The 17,639-nt window shown below is 37.0% G+C and overlaps 2 protein-coding genes and 4 non-coding genes across 6 annotated transcripts; 4 read left to right on the forward strand and 2 right to left on the reverse strand.

Moving 5' to 3' along the window:
- Window positions 1-49: 49 nt before the first annotated feature.
- On the forward strand, window positions 50-168 carry LOC113104872 (5S ribosomal RNA). The gene has a single exon (XR_003292169.1). It is a non-coding gene; the product is annotated as a 5S ribosomal RNA (ribosomal RNA).
- A 510-nt stretch (window positions 169-678) lies between these two features.
- LOC113104873 (5S ribosomal RNA) lies at window positions 679-797 on the forward strand. The gene has a single exon (XR_003292170.1). It is a non-coding gene; the product is annotated as a 5S ribosomal RNA (ribosomal RNA).
- A 647-nt stretch (window positions 798-1,444) lies between these two features.
- LOC113104874 (5S ribosomal RNA) lies at window positions 1,445-1,563 on the forward strand. The gene has a single exon (XR_003292171.1). It is a non-coding gene; the product is annotated as a 5S ribosomal RNA (ribosomal RNA).
- Window positions 1,564-2,075: 512 nt separating this feature from the next.
- On the forward strand, window positions 2,076-2,194 carry LOC113104928 (5S ribosomal RNA). The gene has a single exon (XR_003292222.1). It is a non-coding gene; the product is annotated as a 5S ribosomal RNA (ribosomal RNA).
- A 6,341-nt stretch (window positions 2,195-8,535) lies between these two features.
- LOC113104870 (chloride intracellular channel protein 5-like) lies at window positions 8,536-13,378 on the reverse strand. Its single transcript, XM_026266151.1, has 6 exons — window positions 12,812-13,378; window positions 10,861-10,970; window positions 10,481-10,606; window positions 10,296-10,402; window positions 9,893-10,074; window positions 8,536-9,184 (listed from the first exon to the last, which is right to left on the reverse strand). Exons 1-6 carry the CDS (start codon window positions 12,860-12,862, stop codon window positions 9,020-9,022), a joined length of 741 nt encoding a protein of 246 aa, XP_026121936.1. The 5' UTR covers window positions 12,863-13,378; the 3' UTR covers window positions 8,536-9,019.
- A 2,553-nt stretch (window positions 13,379-15,931) lies between these two features.
- On the reverse strand, window positions 15,932-17,424 carry LOC113104869 (bis(5'-adenosyl)-triphosphatase enpp4-like). The gene is made up of 2 exons (XM_026266150.1): window positions 17,007-17,424; window positions 15,932-16,848 (listed from the first exon to the last, which is right to left on the reverse strand). The coding sequence occupies exons 1-2, from the start codon at window positions 17,131-17,133 to the stop codon at window positions 16,478-16,480; spliced, it is 498 nt and encodes a 165-aa protein (XP_026121935.1). The 5' UTR covers window positions 17,134-17,424; the 3' UTR covers window positions 15,932-16,477.
- Between the last annotated feature and the right edge of the window lie 215 nt (window positions 17,425-17,639).

The following is a 17,639-nucleotide window of genomic DNA, read 5'->3' on the forward strand; positions in this document are numbered from 1 at the left end:
CTGGTCTTTAAATAGCCCTCTCTTTGCTGCTCTCTTTGCTGCTGTCTTCGCTTACGGCCATACCAACCTGGCTATGCCTGATCTCGTCTGATCTCGGAAGCTAAGCAGGTTTGGGCCTGGTTAGTACTTGGATGGGAGACCGCCTGGGAATACCAGGTGCTGTAAGCTTTTTGGACATTTTTCACTTAGTATATAATAATTTTGCCAAAAAATAGAGTCAATGCCCGATCTCTGAATATTAACAGGTTTGGGCCTGGTTAGTACATGGATGGGAGACTGCCTGGGAATACCAGGTGCTGTAAGCTTTTTGGACATTTTTCACTTAGTATATAATAATTTTGCCAAAAAAATAGAGTCAATGCCCGATCTCTGAATCTTAGCAGGTTTAGGTCTGGTTAGCACTTTGATGAGAGACTGCCTGGGAATACCAGGTGCTTTAATCTCTTTGGAAAATTTCACGAATTATATAATAATCTTTCATTTAAAAAAAAAAAAAAAAAAAAGAGTCAATGCCCGATCTCTGAATCTTAGCAGGTTTAGGTATGGTTAGCACTTTGATGAGAGACTGCCTAGGAATACCAGGTGCTTTAAGCTTTTGGGTTTTCTTTCCTACTTATATAATGTACTGGCGATTAGATTGGCTGGTCTTTAAATAGCCCTCTCTTTGCAGCAGTCTTCGCTTACGGCCATACCAACCTGGCTATGCCTGATCTCGTCTGATCTCGGAAGCTAAGCAGGTTTGGGCCTGGTTAGTACTTGGATGGGAGACCGCCTGGGAATACCAGGTGCTGTAAGCTTTTTGGACATTTTTCACTTAGTATATAATAATTTTGCCAAAAAATAGAGTCAATGCCCGATCTCTGAATATTAGCAGGTTTGGGCCTGGTTAGTACATGGATGGGAGACTGCCTGGGAATACCAGGTGCTTTAATCTGTTTGAAAAATTTCACGAATTATATAACAATCTTTCATTAAAAAAAAAAAAAATAAAAAATAGAGTCAATGCCCGATCTCTGAATATTAACAGGTTTGGGCCTGGTTAGTACATGGATGGGAGACTGCCTGGGAATACCAGGTGCTGTAAGCTTTTTGGACATTTTTCACTTAGTATATAATAATTTTGCCAAAAAATAGAGTCAATGCCCGATCTCTGAATATTAACAAGTTTGGGCCTGGTTAGTACATGGATGGGAGACTGCCTGGGAATACCAGGTGCTGTAAGCTTTTTGGACATTTTTCACTTAGTATATAATAATTTTGCCAAAAAATAGAGTCAATGCCCGATCTCTGAATCTTAGCAGGTTTAGGTATGGTTAGCACTTTGATGAGAGACTGCCTAGGAATACCAGGTGCTTTAAGCTTTTGGGTTTCTTTCCTACTTATATAATGTACTGGCGATTAGATTGGCTGGTCTTTAAATAGCCCTCTCTTTGCTGCTGTCTTCGCTTACGGCCATACCAACCTGGCTATGTCCGATCTCGTCTGATCTCGGAAGCTAAGCAGGTTTGGGCCTGGTTAGTACTTGGATGGGAGACCGCCTGGGAATACCAGGTGCTGTAAGCTTTTTTGGACATTTTTCACTTAGTATATAATAATTTTGCCAAAAAATAGAGTCAATGCCCGATCTCTGAATATTAACAGGTTTGGGCCTGGTTAGTACATGGATGGGAGACTGCCTGGGAATACCAGGTGCTGTAAGCTTTTTGGACATTTTTCACTTAGTATATAATAATTTTGCCAAAAAATAGAGTCAATGCCCGATCTCTGAATCTTAGCAGGTTTAGGTCTGGTTAGCACTTTGATGAGAGACTGCCTGGGAATACCAGGTGCTTTAATCTCTTTGGAAAATTTCACGAATTATATAATAATCTTTCATTTAAAAAAAAAAAAAAAAAAAAAGAGTCAATGCCCGATCTCTGAATCTTAGCAGGTTTAGGTATGGTTAGCACTTTGATGAGAGACTGCCTAGGAATACCAGGTGCTTTAAGCTTTTGGGTTTTCTTTCCTACTTATATAATGTACTGGCGATTAGATTGGCTGGTCTTTAAATAGCCCTCTCTTTTGCTGCTGTCTTCGCTTACGGCCATACCAACCTGGCTATGCCCGATCTCGTCTGATCTCGGAAGCTAAGCAGGTTTGGGCCTGGTTAGTACTTGGATGGGAGACCGCCTGGGAATACCAGGTGCTGTAAGCTTTTTTGGACATTTTTCACTTAGTATATAATAATTTTGCCAAAAATAGAGTCAATGCCCGATCTCTGAATATTAACAGGTTTGGGCCTGGTTAGTACATGGATGGGAGACTGCCTGGGAATACCAGGTGCTGTAAGCTTTTTGGACATTTTCACTTAGTATATAAATAATTTTGCCAAAAAATAGAGTCAATGCCCGATCTCTGAATCTTAGCAGGTTTAGGTCTGGTTAGCACTTTGATGAGAGACTGCCTGGGAATACCAGGTGCTTTAATCTCTTTGGAAAAATTTCACGAATTATATAATAATCTTTCATTTAAAAAAAAAAAAAAAAAAAAAGAGTCAATGCCCGATCTCTGAATCTTTAGGTATGGTTAGCACTTTGATGAGAGACTGCCTAGGAATACCAGGTGCTATAAGCTTTTGGGTTTTCTTTCCTACTTATATAATGTACTGGCGATTAGATTGGCTGGTCTTTTTTTTTATTTATTATTTAACCTTTATTTAACCAGGAAAGTCCCATTGAGGTTAAAAACCTCTTTTTCAAGGGAGTCCTGGCCAAGAGGCAGCAAAAACACAGTCAATTACATTTATAAAAGTTATACAATACAAATAATTAAAAACATTTGCAATTTAAACAGGTCATTTCAGGTTCTCTCAATCTGGACTTAAAAGCATTTAAGGAAATGAGTTCAGATAATTTCAAGTCTTTTTGCAAAAAGTTCCATGCAGAAGGAGCTGAGTAGACAAAAGCCCTTTTTCCCAGTTCTGTACGGGCAAATGGAACAAAGAGCAGCAAGTGATCATTTGATCGCAATGAATAAGAATCAACACTTCTCCATGTGATTAAACTACAGATGTAGGATGGCAAAAGACCAAGCATGGCCTTATAGATAAAAGTATGCCAGTGCCCTGATCTCCTGTTGGACAATGATGGCCATCCCACTCTGGAATATAATTCACAATGATGGGTCAAGTTTTTACAATTCGTAATAAATCTCAGAGACGCATGATAAACAGTGTCAATCTTATACAGACATTGTGCTGAAGCGGTCCTATACACCAGGTCTCCATAATCTAAGACAGATAAAAATGTTGCAGTGACTAGCTGCTTTTTTGCTTTAAAAGAAAAACAAAATTTATTTCGAAAGAAAAAGGACAGTTTAAGTTTGAGTTTCTTCACAAGGTTGTCTATATGAGGCTTAAAAGTGAGAGCATCATCAAGCCAGATACCAAGGTACTTATAAGAATGAACCACCTCTATGACACTTCCAGTCAAAGTGAACACAGGAGGAGGAGCTTGAGAAACCTTCTTAGTATTTCTAAACAGCATCAGTTTGGTCTTATCAGCATTGAGAACCAGCTTAAGCTGCATAAGCGTACGTTGAACCACATCAAAAGCTTTCTGCAAAGACTCAACCGCTTTAGCTGGGGATGATCCAAAACAATAAATAATCGTGTCATCAGCATAGAAATGCATATTAGCATCTGACATATTGTGGCCTAGTTCATTTATATACATAATAAACAATAGAGGACCTAATATTGAGCCTTGTGGCACCCCCTTTTGGACCTTCACTAATGCAGAACATAGACCATCACATTTAATGCACTGAGTCCTGTCACTCAGATAATTCATGAACCAGGAAACTACACAATCAGACAATCCCAGACAAAGAAGCCTTTGCTTTAAAACAGCATGGTCCACTGTGTCAAAAGCTTTCGACAGATCAAGAAAAAGTGATGCACAGAATTGCTTTCTATCAAGAGCGACAAGTATGTCATTAATTACTTTTGTAACAGCAGTGATGGTACTGTGCTTTTTCCTGAAGCCTGACTGCAGTTTAGAAAGGAGTTCATTTGAGTATAAAAACTCTTTATTTGGTCTGAAACAAGGGATTCTAAAATTTTTGACAAAACACACAAATTAGTATAGGTCGATAGTTAGTTAAAACTGCTGGATCACCTCCTTTAAACAAGGAGTAACAAAAGCTGACTTCCAAACTGATGGTATTTCATTGTTTTGAATTGACAGATTAAAAATAATTGTAAGGGGCTCTGCAACAAAATCAGCCGCCTTTTTCAAAAAAGTAAGGCTCTATTAAATCTGGTCCAGGAGGTTTTCTGTGATCTAATGCTTTAAGAGCTCCAGTGGCACCTGCTGCACAGTAAAAGAAACAAAATTAAAAGGCTCTCCAGAAAACACTGATGAGTATGTGCATGGAGTGACAGCGACTACTCCTGTCGACTCGGACAGAGAACCAACTGATACAAAATGCTCATTAAAGCAATTTAAGACATCAACTCTGTCGTAGACTGGGAGAGAGTTTTTTAAGACAAATTTTGGGAGGGCTTCATTACTTTTATTCACAGAAAGAGACTTGATGACTTTCCAAAATTTCTGTGTATTATTGAGGTTTTCACTTGTGACTGATAAATAATATTCTGATTTAGCCTTTTTGATAAGAGAGGTACATTTATTTCTTAGTTGTCTGAAAATGGACCAGTCAGTGGCAGAATCACCATTTCTAGCTTTAGCCCATGCCACATTTCGCTGATGGATAATGTCTGACAACTCTGGAGAAAACCAAGGGTTTTCCCGTCCCTTCACTCTGTGCTTTGTCCAAGGAGCATGTTTATTTACAATTTTCTCAAAATTCTCCTTAAAAAGTGTCCAGGCAAGCTCAACGTCAGGCAACAGGCCTAGCTGTCCCCAGTTAATCAAAGATAGATCATGATGATAGGCTTGTTCATTAAAATTTTTCAAATTCCTCTTTCTAATAATTTGTGATTTACATTTGGGTATTTTACTGCCTCTCGAAGTAGCAATAACACAATGATCACTCAGATCATTACAAAAGACACCCATGGATAAAAATTTATGAGGGACATTTGTTAGAATCAAGTCAATTAAAGTAGATTTATCTGGATATTTGAGATTAGGCCTTGTAGGTACATTTACCAACTGGCTAAGATTGACAGAATCACAGAAAGATTTAAATTCATCAGAAACAACATTTAGCCAGTCCCAATTCAAGTCTCCGGCCAGTAAAAGTTCCCTATAGTTTAATCTGGACAAAAGAAGCTTTAAAGATGATAAAGCCTCCCTGGAGGCCGATGGAGGTCTATAACACCCCACAACAGTAATTGAAAGGGACTTAAATATTTCAACATTTAAGGCCAAAAACTCCATTTGCTTACAGAGAGACTCAGACAGAACAACTGATGCACCAAATCTTGACTTAACATAGATAGCAACACCACCACCTTTCTTGGGCCTGTCACTGCGAAAAACATTATACCCATGCACATTTATATCTTCATTAGTAATTGATTTCGTCAACCATGTCTCCGAAATTATCACTATGTCTGCATCTGTAGATTCAATCCAAATTCTAACCATGTCCATTTTGGGTAGTAAACTGCGAACATTAAGATGAACAAATTTAAGTCCAGGCATTGATTTAAATTCAGCAGGGGTCAAGACACATTGCAAACCGGGGCCAGGATTGGGCTGCACATTTCCAGATAAAAGTAGGAGTAGTGTAATAATCAATCTGCATTTCACAGTATATTTTGAAGCCGGCCTATCATATGCTGAAACCAGGCAATGCCTGTCATTAATTGAGAAAGACAAATTATACAAAGCAAAACAATTTTGCAGTTTAGGCAAATCCCAGTACAGATCCATCCAGAAATCCAGGTTCCAACAAAAGTGTAATGGTTCCTGGTGCATGTCAATACTGGTTTTTGTGCCACTATAGTAGGTATCCTGTATGCCCACCATATTATTAAAACAACTCACCCTAGAATCAGTGTCCGGTTTCAAGTTCCAAGTGACCAACAGGGATAAGAAAATTAAGAAAAATGCCATCGTCATTAATTTACTAATAGTAAAGTTGACTAATAACAGTACCAGTTTATCTTGTAGAGTATGGCTCAGCTTCCACAATGATGTTGCAGGCTTAGGCTTGTTAACCCAAGCTCCAGGAGAATGTAGCAGGCCAGGCCTGTTAGCCTAACTCCAGGAGTATGTAGCAGGCCAGGCCCGTTAGCCTAGCCTCCAGGATGATGGGTGAGACTCAGGCTGGTTTGCCAAAGCTCCAGGAGAATGAAGCACGCCAGGCCCGCTAGCTTTGCTCCAGGGGTATGTAGCAGGCTCAGGCTGGTTTGCCAAAGCTCCAATGAGGTTGTAGCAAGCTCAGGCTGGTTAGCCAAAGCTCCAAGAGGATATACCAGGATCAGGCTGGTTAGCCCAAGCTCCAAGAGGATATACCAGGATCAGGCTGGTTAGCCCAAGCTCCAGGAAGATGTAGCAGGCTCAGGCTGGTTAGCCCAATCTCCAAGAGGATATAGCAGGCTCAAGCCCGTTTGCCTAGCTCTGTTTAGCCTGGGCTAATAGGATCAGTTGGATCAGGATCAGGTTAGCTCAGAGCAGAGGTAAAGTGTCATTTTTAAAGTGTCATTTTAAACTCATAGTAGTCCACAATCTTCTTAAAAGTTCAAGATGAAATTTCCATATAAATAACTTGTACAACTTAAAAACTACAACTTAAAAGGAGTAAATACTATGAAATCCATTTAAATGCAATCAGTCCAGAGAGAGACACTGAGCAGATCTTAGATAGCTGCCATCTTGGATTTTTCAAGGCATCTTCTGTACCTAGACCTAAGCCAAGTGTAAATGCCCTCCACGGTGCATCTTAGATCCAATACAAGATGCAACTCAGTCAAGCTTACTGTTAATGCATGGTTGTTTAAGCCACATATGTAAAATGTACTCCTCCCAAATGGAAATACATTAAAAGGCAGACATTTGGAAGCCCCGTAATCTACATAAGCAAGCAATTATAAATGAAGCAACTGCACAACTCCAACATTCATACGTTATACAAAAAATATTTTGCAACATTTTTGACAAGTCAAGTCTTGATCAAGCACAATGCTTAGCATCGTCTGCTTTACATATATCTGTATATAGCCAAGTGTGGATGGAATAAGAATACCTCGTTGAATGAAATCCAGTCAATTGGGTTACATGAATTGAATAAGTGAATTTAAATCCATATTCTGATCACTCTATCAATGCACACTGGGAAAACAACACATATTCTTCAGTAAATTATGCTTGCATGGAGATTCCTCATAGAGAAAGTAGAAAAAGTAGAGCATGTTGGAGAAAGATTTCCATCTGAAGATGGATGATTGCATGTTAGGTGTGTTGTGGGGTGTGAGTGAGTCAACAGGCCCTTCATGCACTTGAGGCTGCAGGACATTTCATCCAGAAGACTTTCTGAAACAATCGAGGAAGGAACCAAGTGCATGTTTGACCGGCCCTTTGCCCCACTGCCCAAATAAAGATTGCCGATATAAATGCAGATGGTGCTCCAACTTAGCAGATGTTTGATATTGATTGAATTTTTCTTCAGCAGGGAAAATAAATGCTCCAGGTTTAATTTTAATACAAGATAAACAAGGCCTAACTGTGGCATGCTGTCTACCTCTCTGAAGATAACTGCGACTTCTTGACAGTTACACAAAATTGTGTCTTCTTATAAAAGGAAAGTAAAAAAACAACAATTTACTTTAGGTTTAAATGTACTTTAAAATAAAAAAAATCGTTAAATTACCTGTATTTTTCAAGTCCCGTTAAGGTCAAGTCGGTAAATGCGATAACTTTCACACAACACGCGGAAGGATACAAAACAGCAGCGCCATTAAATATGAATACCGTCCGCCCTAAAAAATAGTTCCTCAGCTACAGTGATGATTTCGACAAATTTACAGATCACATACTACCAGTTTTTTTATGGAAGAATTAATATAAATGCATAAACATAAAATTGCTAACCTTTTCTCCCTTTTATCTCAGCAGAGTCGAATGTCTGCAGTAATCGACGATATGACTTAAATTCGTCTTGCAGTATGACACGTGATTAAAAACAACAGAAACGTCACAAGCTTTATGAAAAAATAAATTTTATTAAGAAGAGACAATTAGTATTGTTGTTCAGTTCAAATATATGAAAATTCCAGACAGGGCTTGAGATTCCTGAGACCTAAACATGTGCCTATTTTGTGTGATGGCTTAGAAACAATAATTATATTTAAATATGATGTTTGTGTCAGTAAATCATAAAATGTTCATCAAACGCATTTAGGTTTTAGGACATCTTTGATGAATGGTTTTGATCCACGTCAAATGTTACTTTATATCAGCTTGATGAGGCTCATTTACTGTAAATAGCTCAGCTTTATTATTTTCTCCACTAGGTGGAGCTGTGTGCCTAAATATAATTATTCTCAAGTTAATTCTAGAGAAATTACATTCTTACATGCTCACCTTTTTTTTTTTTTTTTTTTTTTTTTTGCTCTGTCCTGTGGAGATTTACACACATTAACCATAATACTAAAGTTAAATACCTTACTCTTAGATAAAACACAAAATTACATCCCTGTTTCACAAGCTAGCAAAAATATCTTTATACAATGCAAAATTTGAAAGGTTTATGCAACACGAATTGGACTTTAAATGAAGAGAATCATCATCCAACCCTGAAAATGTATAGAGAAACAGTGGCACAGACCGTCACAGATAGCGACACTGATAGAGGAGTTTATGTCATTTACAGACAGTAAACATAATGGCAGTAGTAGCCTATGGGAAGTACACACAAGCGTGACAGGAGGATTACAGGACCAAGTCAATGTCCTGAAGGCAAATTCTGCTCAATAACTGCTGAAGGAAATATTTTTGTGAGACAGTCTTTCACCAAGAGAAAGGTCACCACTTTAGCAGTTTTGCATACGATTATTAGAGTCACTGATTTATTTGCCCAGCCGCTTTGCCACGTCCTGATAGGCCAGTTCAATCTCATTGTCTGCCGCACAGGTGTTGGTGAATTCATCCCGGGCGTAAGCTTTCTGCAGGTACCTCCAAACCCCACTGAACTCTGATGGGATCTCAAAGTTACGGTATTTCTTAGAAACCACCTGAATGTGGCGGGAAAAAAGGAATGACATGAAACAAATGACACTGCTAGATTATGATCCAAACAAATCATCCTATAAGGATTTAAAAAAAAATGTCAAGTTGGGGCAAGTTGTCAATATCATATATGTTGCAATTCATCAATTGCAAATTGCTATTCATGAAACAGCAACAATGTATGTAACAATATATTGTGACCTTCATTTTTGTTGTGCTTTAATACAATAGACATAGTTTCAAAACAGATACTTCAATTTGTAATTTATTTGAATTGTTTTACCATTTTAATTTAGCCATTAACTAGGCTTAAATACATTTTAAATAAATATATGATGGGGTAAATTACTTTTTCTGTTAGTTAAGGTAGTATTTGATATTTCAGCAAAAGTTGTTATTGTCAAATTGACATCAATAAGCTGCAAGATCCCATTGTGGCAACTAAGCCCATATATTAAGTGGGACAACATGACTTGCTGTTTTTTTTTTATATATATATGGTTAAAAATGGTGGGAATGTTCGAAAGACTTAAAGTGTGTATCTGTGCAGAAATTGACTTTAAAAGGTAAACCCACCCTGAGAAACATTCAATGCAATAAAAGGAACATTTCAGCAATGAAAAAGCAATGTTTTAGGAACTTTTTCAGCATTCACCACTATTTTATCTTGCACTAAATGATCAGTTACAGCAGATCTCCCAGCGGTACATCACCTTCACTACATGCAGTTTGGGGAGGAGGTTGCAGTCTGCGAGCGTTAATTCATTGCCGTCCAAGTACTTGCGGTTGGAGCACTTCTCTTCCCCCGTACTATCGACATCAATCTCGTCCGGCAGAGGGGAGTTCAGGAAGTTGTCCAGTTTCTTCAGAGCTTTCAGTAGCCCCTTCTCCAGACCTGCACAGCCAAAAGTTTGATATGTGCTTGTGCTAATGTTTTTATCTGAAGAAATACAGCGGCTTTAATTCAAGACAATCCCTGTAAAGGCCTAGCGGAATGCTATGAGCTCTGGATAACATGTGGCTCCATATTTCACCGCTGACAGAAGAGCATCCATAAAGAGCTGTAGATATTCCTTGAACCTGTCTAATAAGTCACGAAGCAGACACTAAACTCACTTGCATTGGCTCCTGGATTTGTGTTCTTGATGTAGGCTGAGAACTTTGCAAAGATGTCATTTCCCGCCGTGTTTGACTCCTTGTTCTTCGCAGCCAGTTTTGGATACCTTTGGACGTGAACGAAAAATAAGGTTGTTCACGTTGCATAAACAATCAATCCATCAATGAACATCCTGTCCACCTACTTGGGAGGCGCTAGCATCTCTTCCAAGAATTCTTCGATCTTGTTGACGTCTGTTCGCACTTCGCCATTGAAGGTAAGGAATGGTGGAGGAGTCCCGGGAGCAAGATTATGAAGATCTGCTGGTTTCCTTGAAGAAATAGGGATTTTGTTTTTATTTTTAATGCATGTTCACATTTGATTTTGATGATTACATAACACAGTCAATTAAAGCCAGTGGAAATGCTTGATAAGCACAGCTTTTTTTTGTGCTTGTCTCATTGAAACGGGACTTAATGGGAGGGACATATCTATCAAAAGCTATCAGACTTTAACTAAAAGCCACACAATTTTCTAACAGCAACTCTCATGCCCAAAGCAGATTTTTAAATACAATTTAATTACCTTTTCAGGTCGACAGTGGTGACGTTGAACACGACTCCCTTCAGCCACAGGATCATAAAAAGCCTTTGAGAAAAAGGACAGTTCCCAATACTTTCTCCATCACTGCCAGCCTGAGGAACACAGACTGATAAATCAGACTCAATGCATCACGTCATAGCCTTAGTAGCCTATCACCAGAGTATTTTTTTATTTTGTGCATTCTTCAATATCTTGAACATCTTGAAAATAATGAACTTGTTTATTGTCAATCAGCAACATAAAAATTCATGCAATGAACAATGACCTAAAATTTATATAATACATATATATATTAAATATAATTCTTATCATAAGTCAAAAATGAATATATATATATTAGTATCATTAGGTCAGATATGAGATTATTAAACCCCTGAAAGTCATTCACCATTCAGTGCATGATTTGCAATCTTCAACACAATAGTACACAGCACAAAGAACCAATTGGGATTTAGTGCCAAATTTCCATATCTGAAATTAGGCAATCAAGCTATCCAATAGCATCCTTAACTGGGCCAGTAACCTGAGCCAGATATCAGATCTGCACTTGAGCTGAATTATTCATGGAAATTCCATTACCTGCCCCATTAGCCCACAGCAAAGGGGTTTGGGGTCATACTGTACCTGTCAACACAACTATGAGATAGACACCAGCCTCGCCACCTAAAATTAATGTGTTTAGCACTTAAGCATGCTGGGAAAAAATGCACAGAGGTTGGTTTTCAAAGGGGCAACGCTTGATTGGCTCAGAACGAATGTCTGAGTTATTGCTTATGTCACACTTTAAGACATCTGACAAACTCAATCCACATTCACATAGGATAAAGTATATTCAGAGCAAGGACTGAATATAATTTGTGCATCGGATTTCAGAGCTTTGTCCATGCAGAACTCTTGAAAATAAAGGTTCTTCATTAGAATTTGTGGTTCCACAAAGAACGTTCAACATGCATAAAACCTTTCCACTGCACAAAAGGTTCCTTATAGTGATCCTTATTTATAGATTATTAAAATAGTCTATACATTTAGAAAAATGGTTTACTGAAAAGTTTACTTAGGAACCCAAAATGGTTCTTCTATGGCATTTGCTTTGTTGTTGTTGTTGTGCTAAACAGTTAAAATTAGCCACTTGATTACAAGACATTCTTCAAAAAATACAAGAGAGGAAAACCAAGGTCTAGCTCGGACCAAGGAAACAGAACCGGAGCACACAACGTTTTTAATAATTTATTAATAAAAAACGACTAATGCATCTTCTTCAGAGTCAAACAATGAAAAGGCAACATACAGATTCTTCAAAATATCTTATTTTGTGTTCAACAGAAGAAAGAAAGAAAACCATACAAGTCTGAAACAAATGCAGAGTGAGTAAATCAATCATACACAGTATGCAAACGTTTAATACTAAAAGTTATGGGCTGTCAAATCACTAAATCTAATTTTAAGCCAATTAGATGAGGTCATATAACAGTTAGCAAGAATAAAACAGTTTTCCAAACCCTGTCACTAATTTACTGTCACTATTTGCTTTATTAATAACTTTGATGTTACATGCAAGAAATACAGTGTCTGACCTTCTGTGATTTTCGATTTATAAATGTTTTACGTCTTTATCAAGATTCCACCCTCATTCTTTCACCAGTTTCAGCTGTTAACATTATCTAAACATAAAAAAAAACAATGCAAATGAACCACAGAAAGCAGCTGAAGAAATGAGACACTTGAACACAGAGGAATTAGAGCATGAGGTGTTGATAGAAAGGAAGAAATAATTCAGGAGCACCCCAAAGTATCTGCTTTGAAACTGTCCTGGACCCATCTTAACCTCAAACGAAACTGCTAGAACGGTCAGAAAGCTTTTCAAAGTATTGATTCCTGACTGTTGATTAAATGTGCAACATCCATGCACATTAAAGCTGATTGTCATGCTTACCTTCACGAAAAGCTCGATATCAGGGTCTTTGTCCTCCTCATTTGAGGTCATATCGCTTAAACTCACTCAAATTCAGAAGCTGATGGAGAATTATTGGTTTGTAACCTCCTTCTCCTTGGATGTGGGAGTCTTTTATGTGTCCGGGTGGCGGGGTGTTGTGATGGTCTCGATGCTGTAACAGGTCGGTGGAGGTGCGGTCTTGTTTTGATTTGGCCCCTGCGGTCAGCTGTCAGTGAGAGCCGCTCTGACTGTCACAGAAAAGCCAAAAATAGCCTCTGCACGGCGCAGGAGCAAAAGGGAGGAGTTCGGTGTCACCTACACCAGCTCAGTGTCACTCAGGTCCTTTATAGAAATGTGATGAATCATATTTCACTCCTTCCTGTCAAAACCTGAGTCACGAATCACTGACCTCTCACAGCACTGGTGTGAAAATCCAAACTAGGTTTAGTAGTCATACTAAAAAAAAATGTTCTTTTCCCTACTAACGAATCAGATGAGAATCAGACAGATGTGGCGTACTGTAAGTAACACATTTAATGGGGTCACTGTCTCTCAGGCCCCACTTCATAATCAGCTGGAGGTTCGGTTTGGGAGGGTTATGGGAAACTATTCCGGTAAGTTCTCTCTAAATATAGAGCTGTAGGCTCCCTGAACACTCATTTACACATGATTACTGACCTCAGGACTGTACAGTAACAGTCACACACTAAACCAATGCTCAGTATTCAACAACAACTAAGCAGATAAGTATTTGTGGTACGTCACATTCGATTAAGCACACTGAAAATATGTAATACGATTTATTTATACACAAATATTCAAATGTTTTGGGGGCATTAAATGTATTTTATTTATTTTTAAGGAAATTAACACTTTAATTTAGCAGGAATGCATTATATCGATCATAAAAAATTTAATTAAATTATTTTAAATAGTTTTATAAGACTATACACATGGCTATGCAAGTCCATGTATTTTTTTTTATAAATTAATGCTTTTATTTAGCAAACTTAAATTTAATCTAAATAAAATTGACGATAAAGTCTTTTTGGAAATTCTATTTTAAATGAATGCCTTTATTTTAGTGTGATTTTACACTAATTAAAAAAATCCTGATAATGTTTTTTTTTTATTAAATAATGGCACAATTGTTTTCAACATTGAAAATAATAAGAAATTATTATATTTAAGAATTGATAAGCAAATGAGTAAATTAAAATGATTCACTAATGATGCTGAAAATTCAGCTTTGATCACAGCAATAAATTACATTTTTTTAATATATCCAAATCGAAGACAGATATTTATATTGTAAGAATATTTAACAATATTACTGTATTTTTACTAAAATTAATGCAGCCTGAGTGAGCAGATATAAAGATACACTATCAGCCAAGAGCCCAATTCTCCTAAATTAACATCAATTCTATACACAAAAAAATCTACATCATATTTCTCTCTTGTTCCACAGAATGAGAGACGACTTAATAAAAGTCCTTACAACAGTGTCATGATATACAGTAACAAGCTGTAGTTCACCTGCATGTTTACAGTAACAAAGTGAGACCTCTAGTGGCTGCTAAACACTAAAACAACTTTAGTTAGTCACACACAAACTTTAAATATCTGAAATAGAGGTTTTATTTGGTTTTCAGATGACAAATGTCATGTATTTCTGAGTGACAAAAGGATCCATAGAGTTTTTGCTTTGCATAGTTTCATGAAGAACCTACGACCTCAAACATTTGAAAGCCAAATACTGCACGAGCCAAGGTGACTTCCTGTTTCAGTAACTAAAGATTGAAGCGAAATAATATTGACCACTGTTAAATGTACAGAAATGACTGCAAGAAATACTATAAAATGGCAAGCAATGGCTAAAAAAAGTCAAAAAAGAAAAAGTTTTACACAGCTTTTCAAATGTAATTTCTCGTCAAGTCAAAAACGAAGAACGACTGCCATAAAATAAAAAATAAAATATCTGTTACAAAATATACACAAAAAAAATAAAAATTGCTCATGTTAAAAGCAGCAAAATGTTCCCTTCCCCAAATCTGAAGCTACAGATTACACCAGCTTTACAGTGCATTCACACATACAGCGATCTCTGAGAAACATTCAACCACACAAGAAACATTCAGGTAAAAGCCCTCATAAACCCTAGAAATATTCCTCAATAGAGATTCAAGAAGAAATGGGAGATTTAGCATTTCTTTAGTCACATCGGTTCAAAATAAACCCTTTCTAAAAAGTAATAAAAACCATGCAACCTCTTATAAAAAATAAATAAATATTAATATTTAACTGTTTGTGTGTTCCCTGGTGGTGAAGACGGATCAAACATGTGACTCAATAAATAAAGTTTCACTACAGGCAAGCTCAGTACGGGCATTTTCAAGTAACCTCAGTATCCTGTTTCTTCACCCAAAAGAAGCTTGTAATAATTGTTATTGCTTATGATGTTCTGCATTTCCCAAAAGTTTTGCAAAGCTAAGTAGAAACTATTGTCATCAATGCATTCTAGAATCTACTTAGACTTACGATGATTTTGGGAAACGCACCGCAGTTTAAGAGCATGAAGCATGGTGTGCATCAGTAACCTGACTGCTAACATACAGTATGCATAGATATAAAGCTATTTGTATATGCATATGATAACGCTAAAAAGCATTTAATCATTCGGAAATCTGTTAAATGTAATGATAGCGTGCTTGTGCGTGTGAGATGTTTTAGGAAATTTTCTAACACAATTATAATATATATTTTTTTGTTGAATATTGTTGTTGTCCAGGGTATGGAAACTTATTTCCACCACAAAAATACAAATTGCCACAATTCTGACTTTTTTCATTGCAATTCGGGAGAATTGAGAATTGTAAGATATAAACTCTTTATTGCAAAATATTACCTCAGAATTTGAAGAGAAGTGTGAAATTCGAGATTAAAAGTAGCAAATACCTTTAATCTTTCATTCCACTGCAAAACGATGCTGGACCTTTTTCCTCAGAATTGCATGTTCCAGTTCTCAGTTTATATCCCACAATTCTGAGGAAATCAATTATAAAGTCAGAATTGTAAAATATATGTAAAAAAAAATAATAATAATAATAATAGTAATAATTTTTTTTTTTTTTTTTTTTTTTGTGGCAGAAATTAGCTTCCATATCAGGAAAAGGAATAGGAATAAAGGAACAGTTCACCTAACTCCAAACTTGTCTGAGTTTCTTTCTTCTGTTAATCATAACAGAATATATTTTGAAGAATGTTGGTTGTCAAACAAGTCCATTGACTTCCATAGTATATTTTTTTCCATTCTATGGAAGTCAATGTTGACCAGCAACTGTTTGGAATTTCCATTTTTGGGTGAACTATCCCTTTAAGAAAAAGAGTGAGACATTTTCAAAATGAACATCTGTGAAATATTTCTATCTCAAGAGCTGCTGATAATGTTGAGGACATGTTTTGTCATGTCTTCAGTGTTTCGCAGAATTTTGTTACCTTACAGTTTCAATACGATTGGCACATCGGCACCATTTCAGCATTTAAAGGAACAGTTCGCCTTAAAATGCAAATGCAGTCATCATTTAGATGAACTATTCCTTAAAAATGTGCTTGTATCGAGTCAAATGTCTCCATCCGAGACAGTCCCTGCGTCTAATAACTGCTTCATTCCAGCAGTGGCACGTCATCATCGTCCTCCTCTAACTCCAAGCGGGCGAACGGACGTGAAGACGAGACATCTCTGTTCTTCATCAGCTTGAATAGACAGGTGAAGGTGGTCAGGATGATCAGAACTCCGATGACGATGCCCACCGCTAGCGCTAGCTGCCCGCACTGCTCGTTAACTAGCGCACAGCGCACATAAGTGAAGCTGCCGTTGTTGGGCTTCGGAGGGATGCCCAGCAGGTGACACATGAGCGGGTAGAGATCCACACTGTTCAAGCTCGACATCTTGTAGCCTTTGCGAAACGCAGGCCCATGGGCGGCCAGGAAGGGGTGCATGCTGGGAAATGTATTGTCATAGCCATGATCGCCCACTGCAAAAAAAAAAAAAGAAATATATATATATTAACAAAACATAAAAACAATATGCATTTTGCAAATACCATGAAAAAATTAAATTTTCCAGGAATTTCAAACTCTAGATGTTTTTAACAAGGACATTTCAAGAAGACAGATGTAAAATAACTCTTACGGCGCGGGAGTCTGCCATTTTTGACGATCGTCCAGCCTTCATCTGCCACCAGAATGATTGGCTGAATCCTCGCGTTGTTTTTATAGTGCAGCCGATCGGGAACTTCATCCTTCAGGTACACCTTCATGTGAGGGTGACATCTGGACAGGTTTTTATATACAGTCGAATTATCTGTGAATAAAAAAAATAAATAAATAACTAAAAATACAACGAAATATGCCTATTAGAAGGAAAAACTGTGGGATTCTGAGGAATGGATATAAAGAAGATAAAATGCGATTGCTAATGACAGACCAACATCTACAGCCTTGTCTGTGGACTATGCATTAATGCAAAACATTTTAAAATATTGCGTAAAATAAGAATCACTTTAAATTCAATATTAATGTTGTATAATGTTTAATTAAATCTATATTATAAAAACTAAAACTGATTCAATATTATTTAATGTAATGTTTTAAAATGATGATATCAGTATATCACTGATTAATATTTTGTTTTAACTGTTCCAAGTTTTAATAATTTAGTAGTTTTTTGTCATTTTTGGAGAATCATTTTTATGTAAGTTTTAGTTTTTTAATAAAGTATTATCTATATGTTTTTATTAATTGTATTAGTTTTTTTTAAATGATT

Source organism: Carassius auratus, unplaced genomic scaffold (assembly GCF_003368295.1).
Source record: "Carassius auratus strain Wakin unplaced genomic scaffold, ASM336829v1 scaf_tig00218250, whole genome shotgun sequence".
NCBI lineage: Eukaryota > Metazoa > Chordata > Actinopteri > Cypriniformes > Cyprinidae > Carassius > Carassius auratus.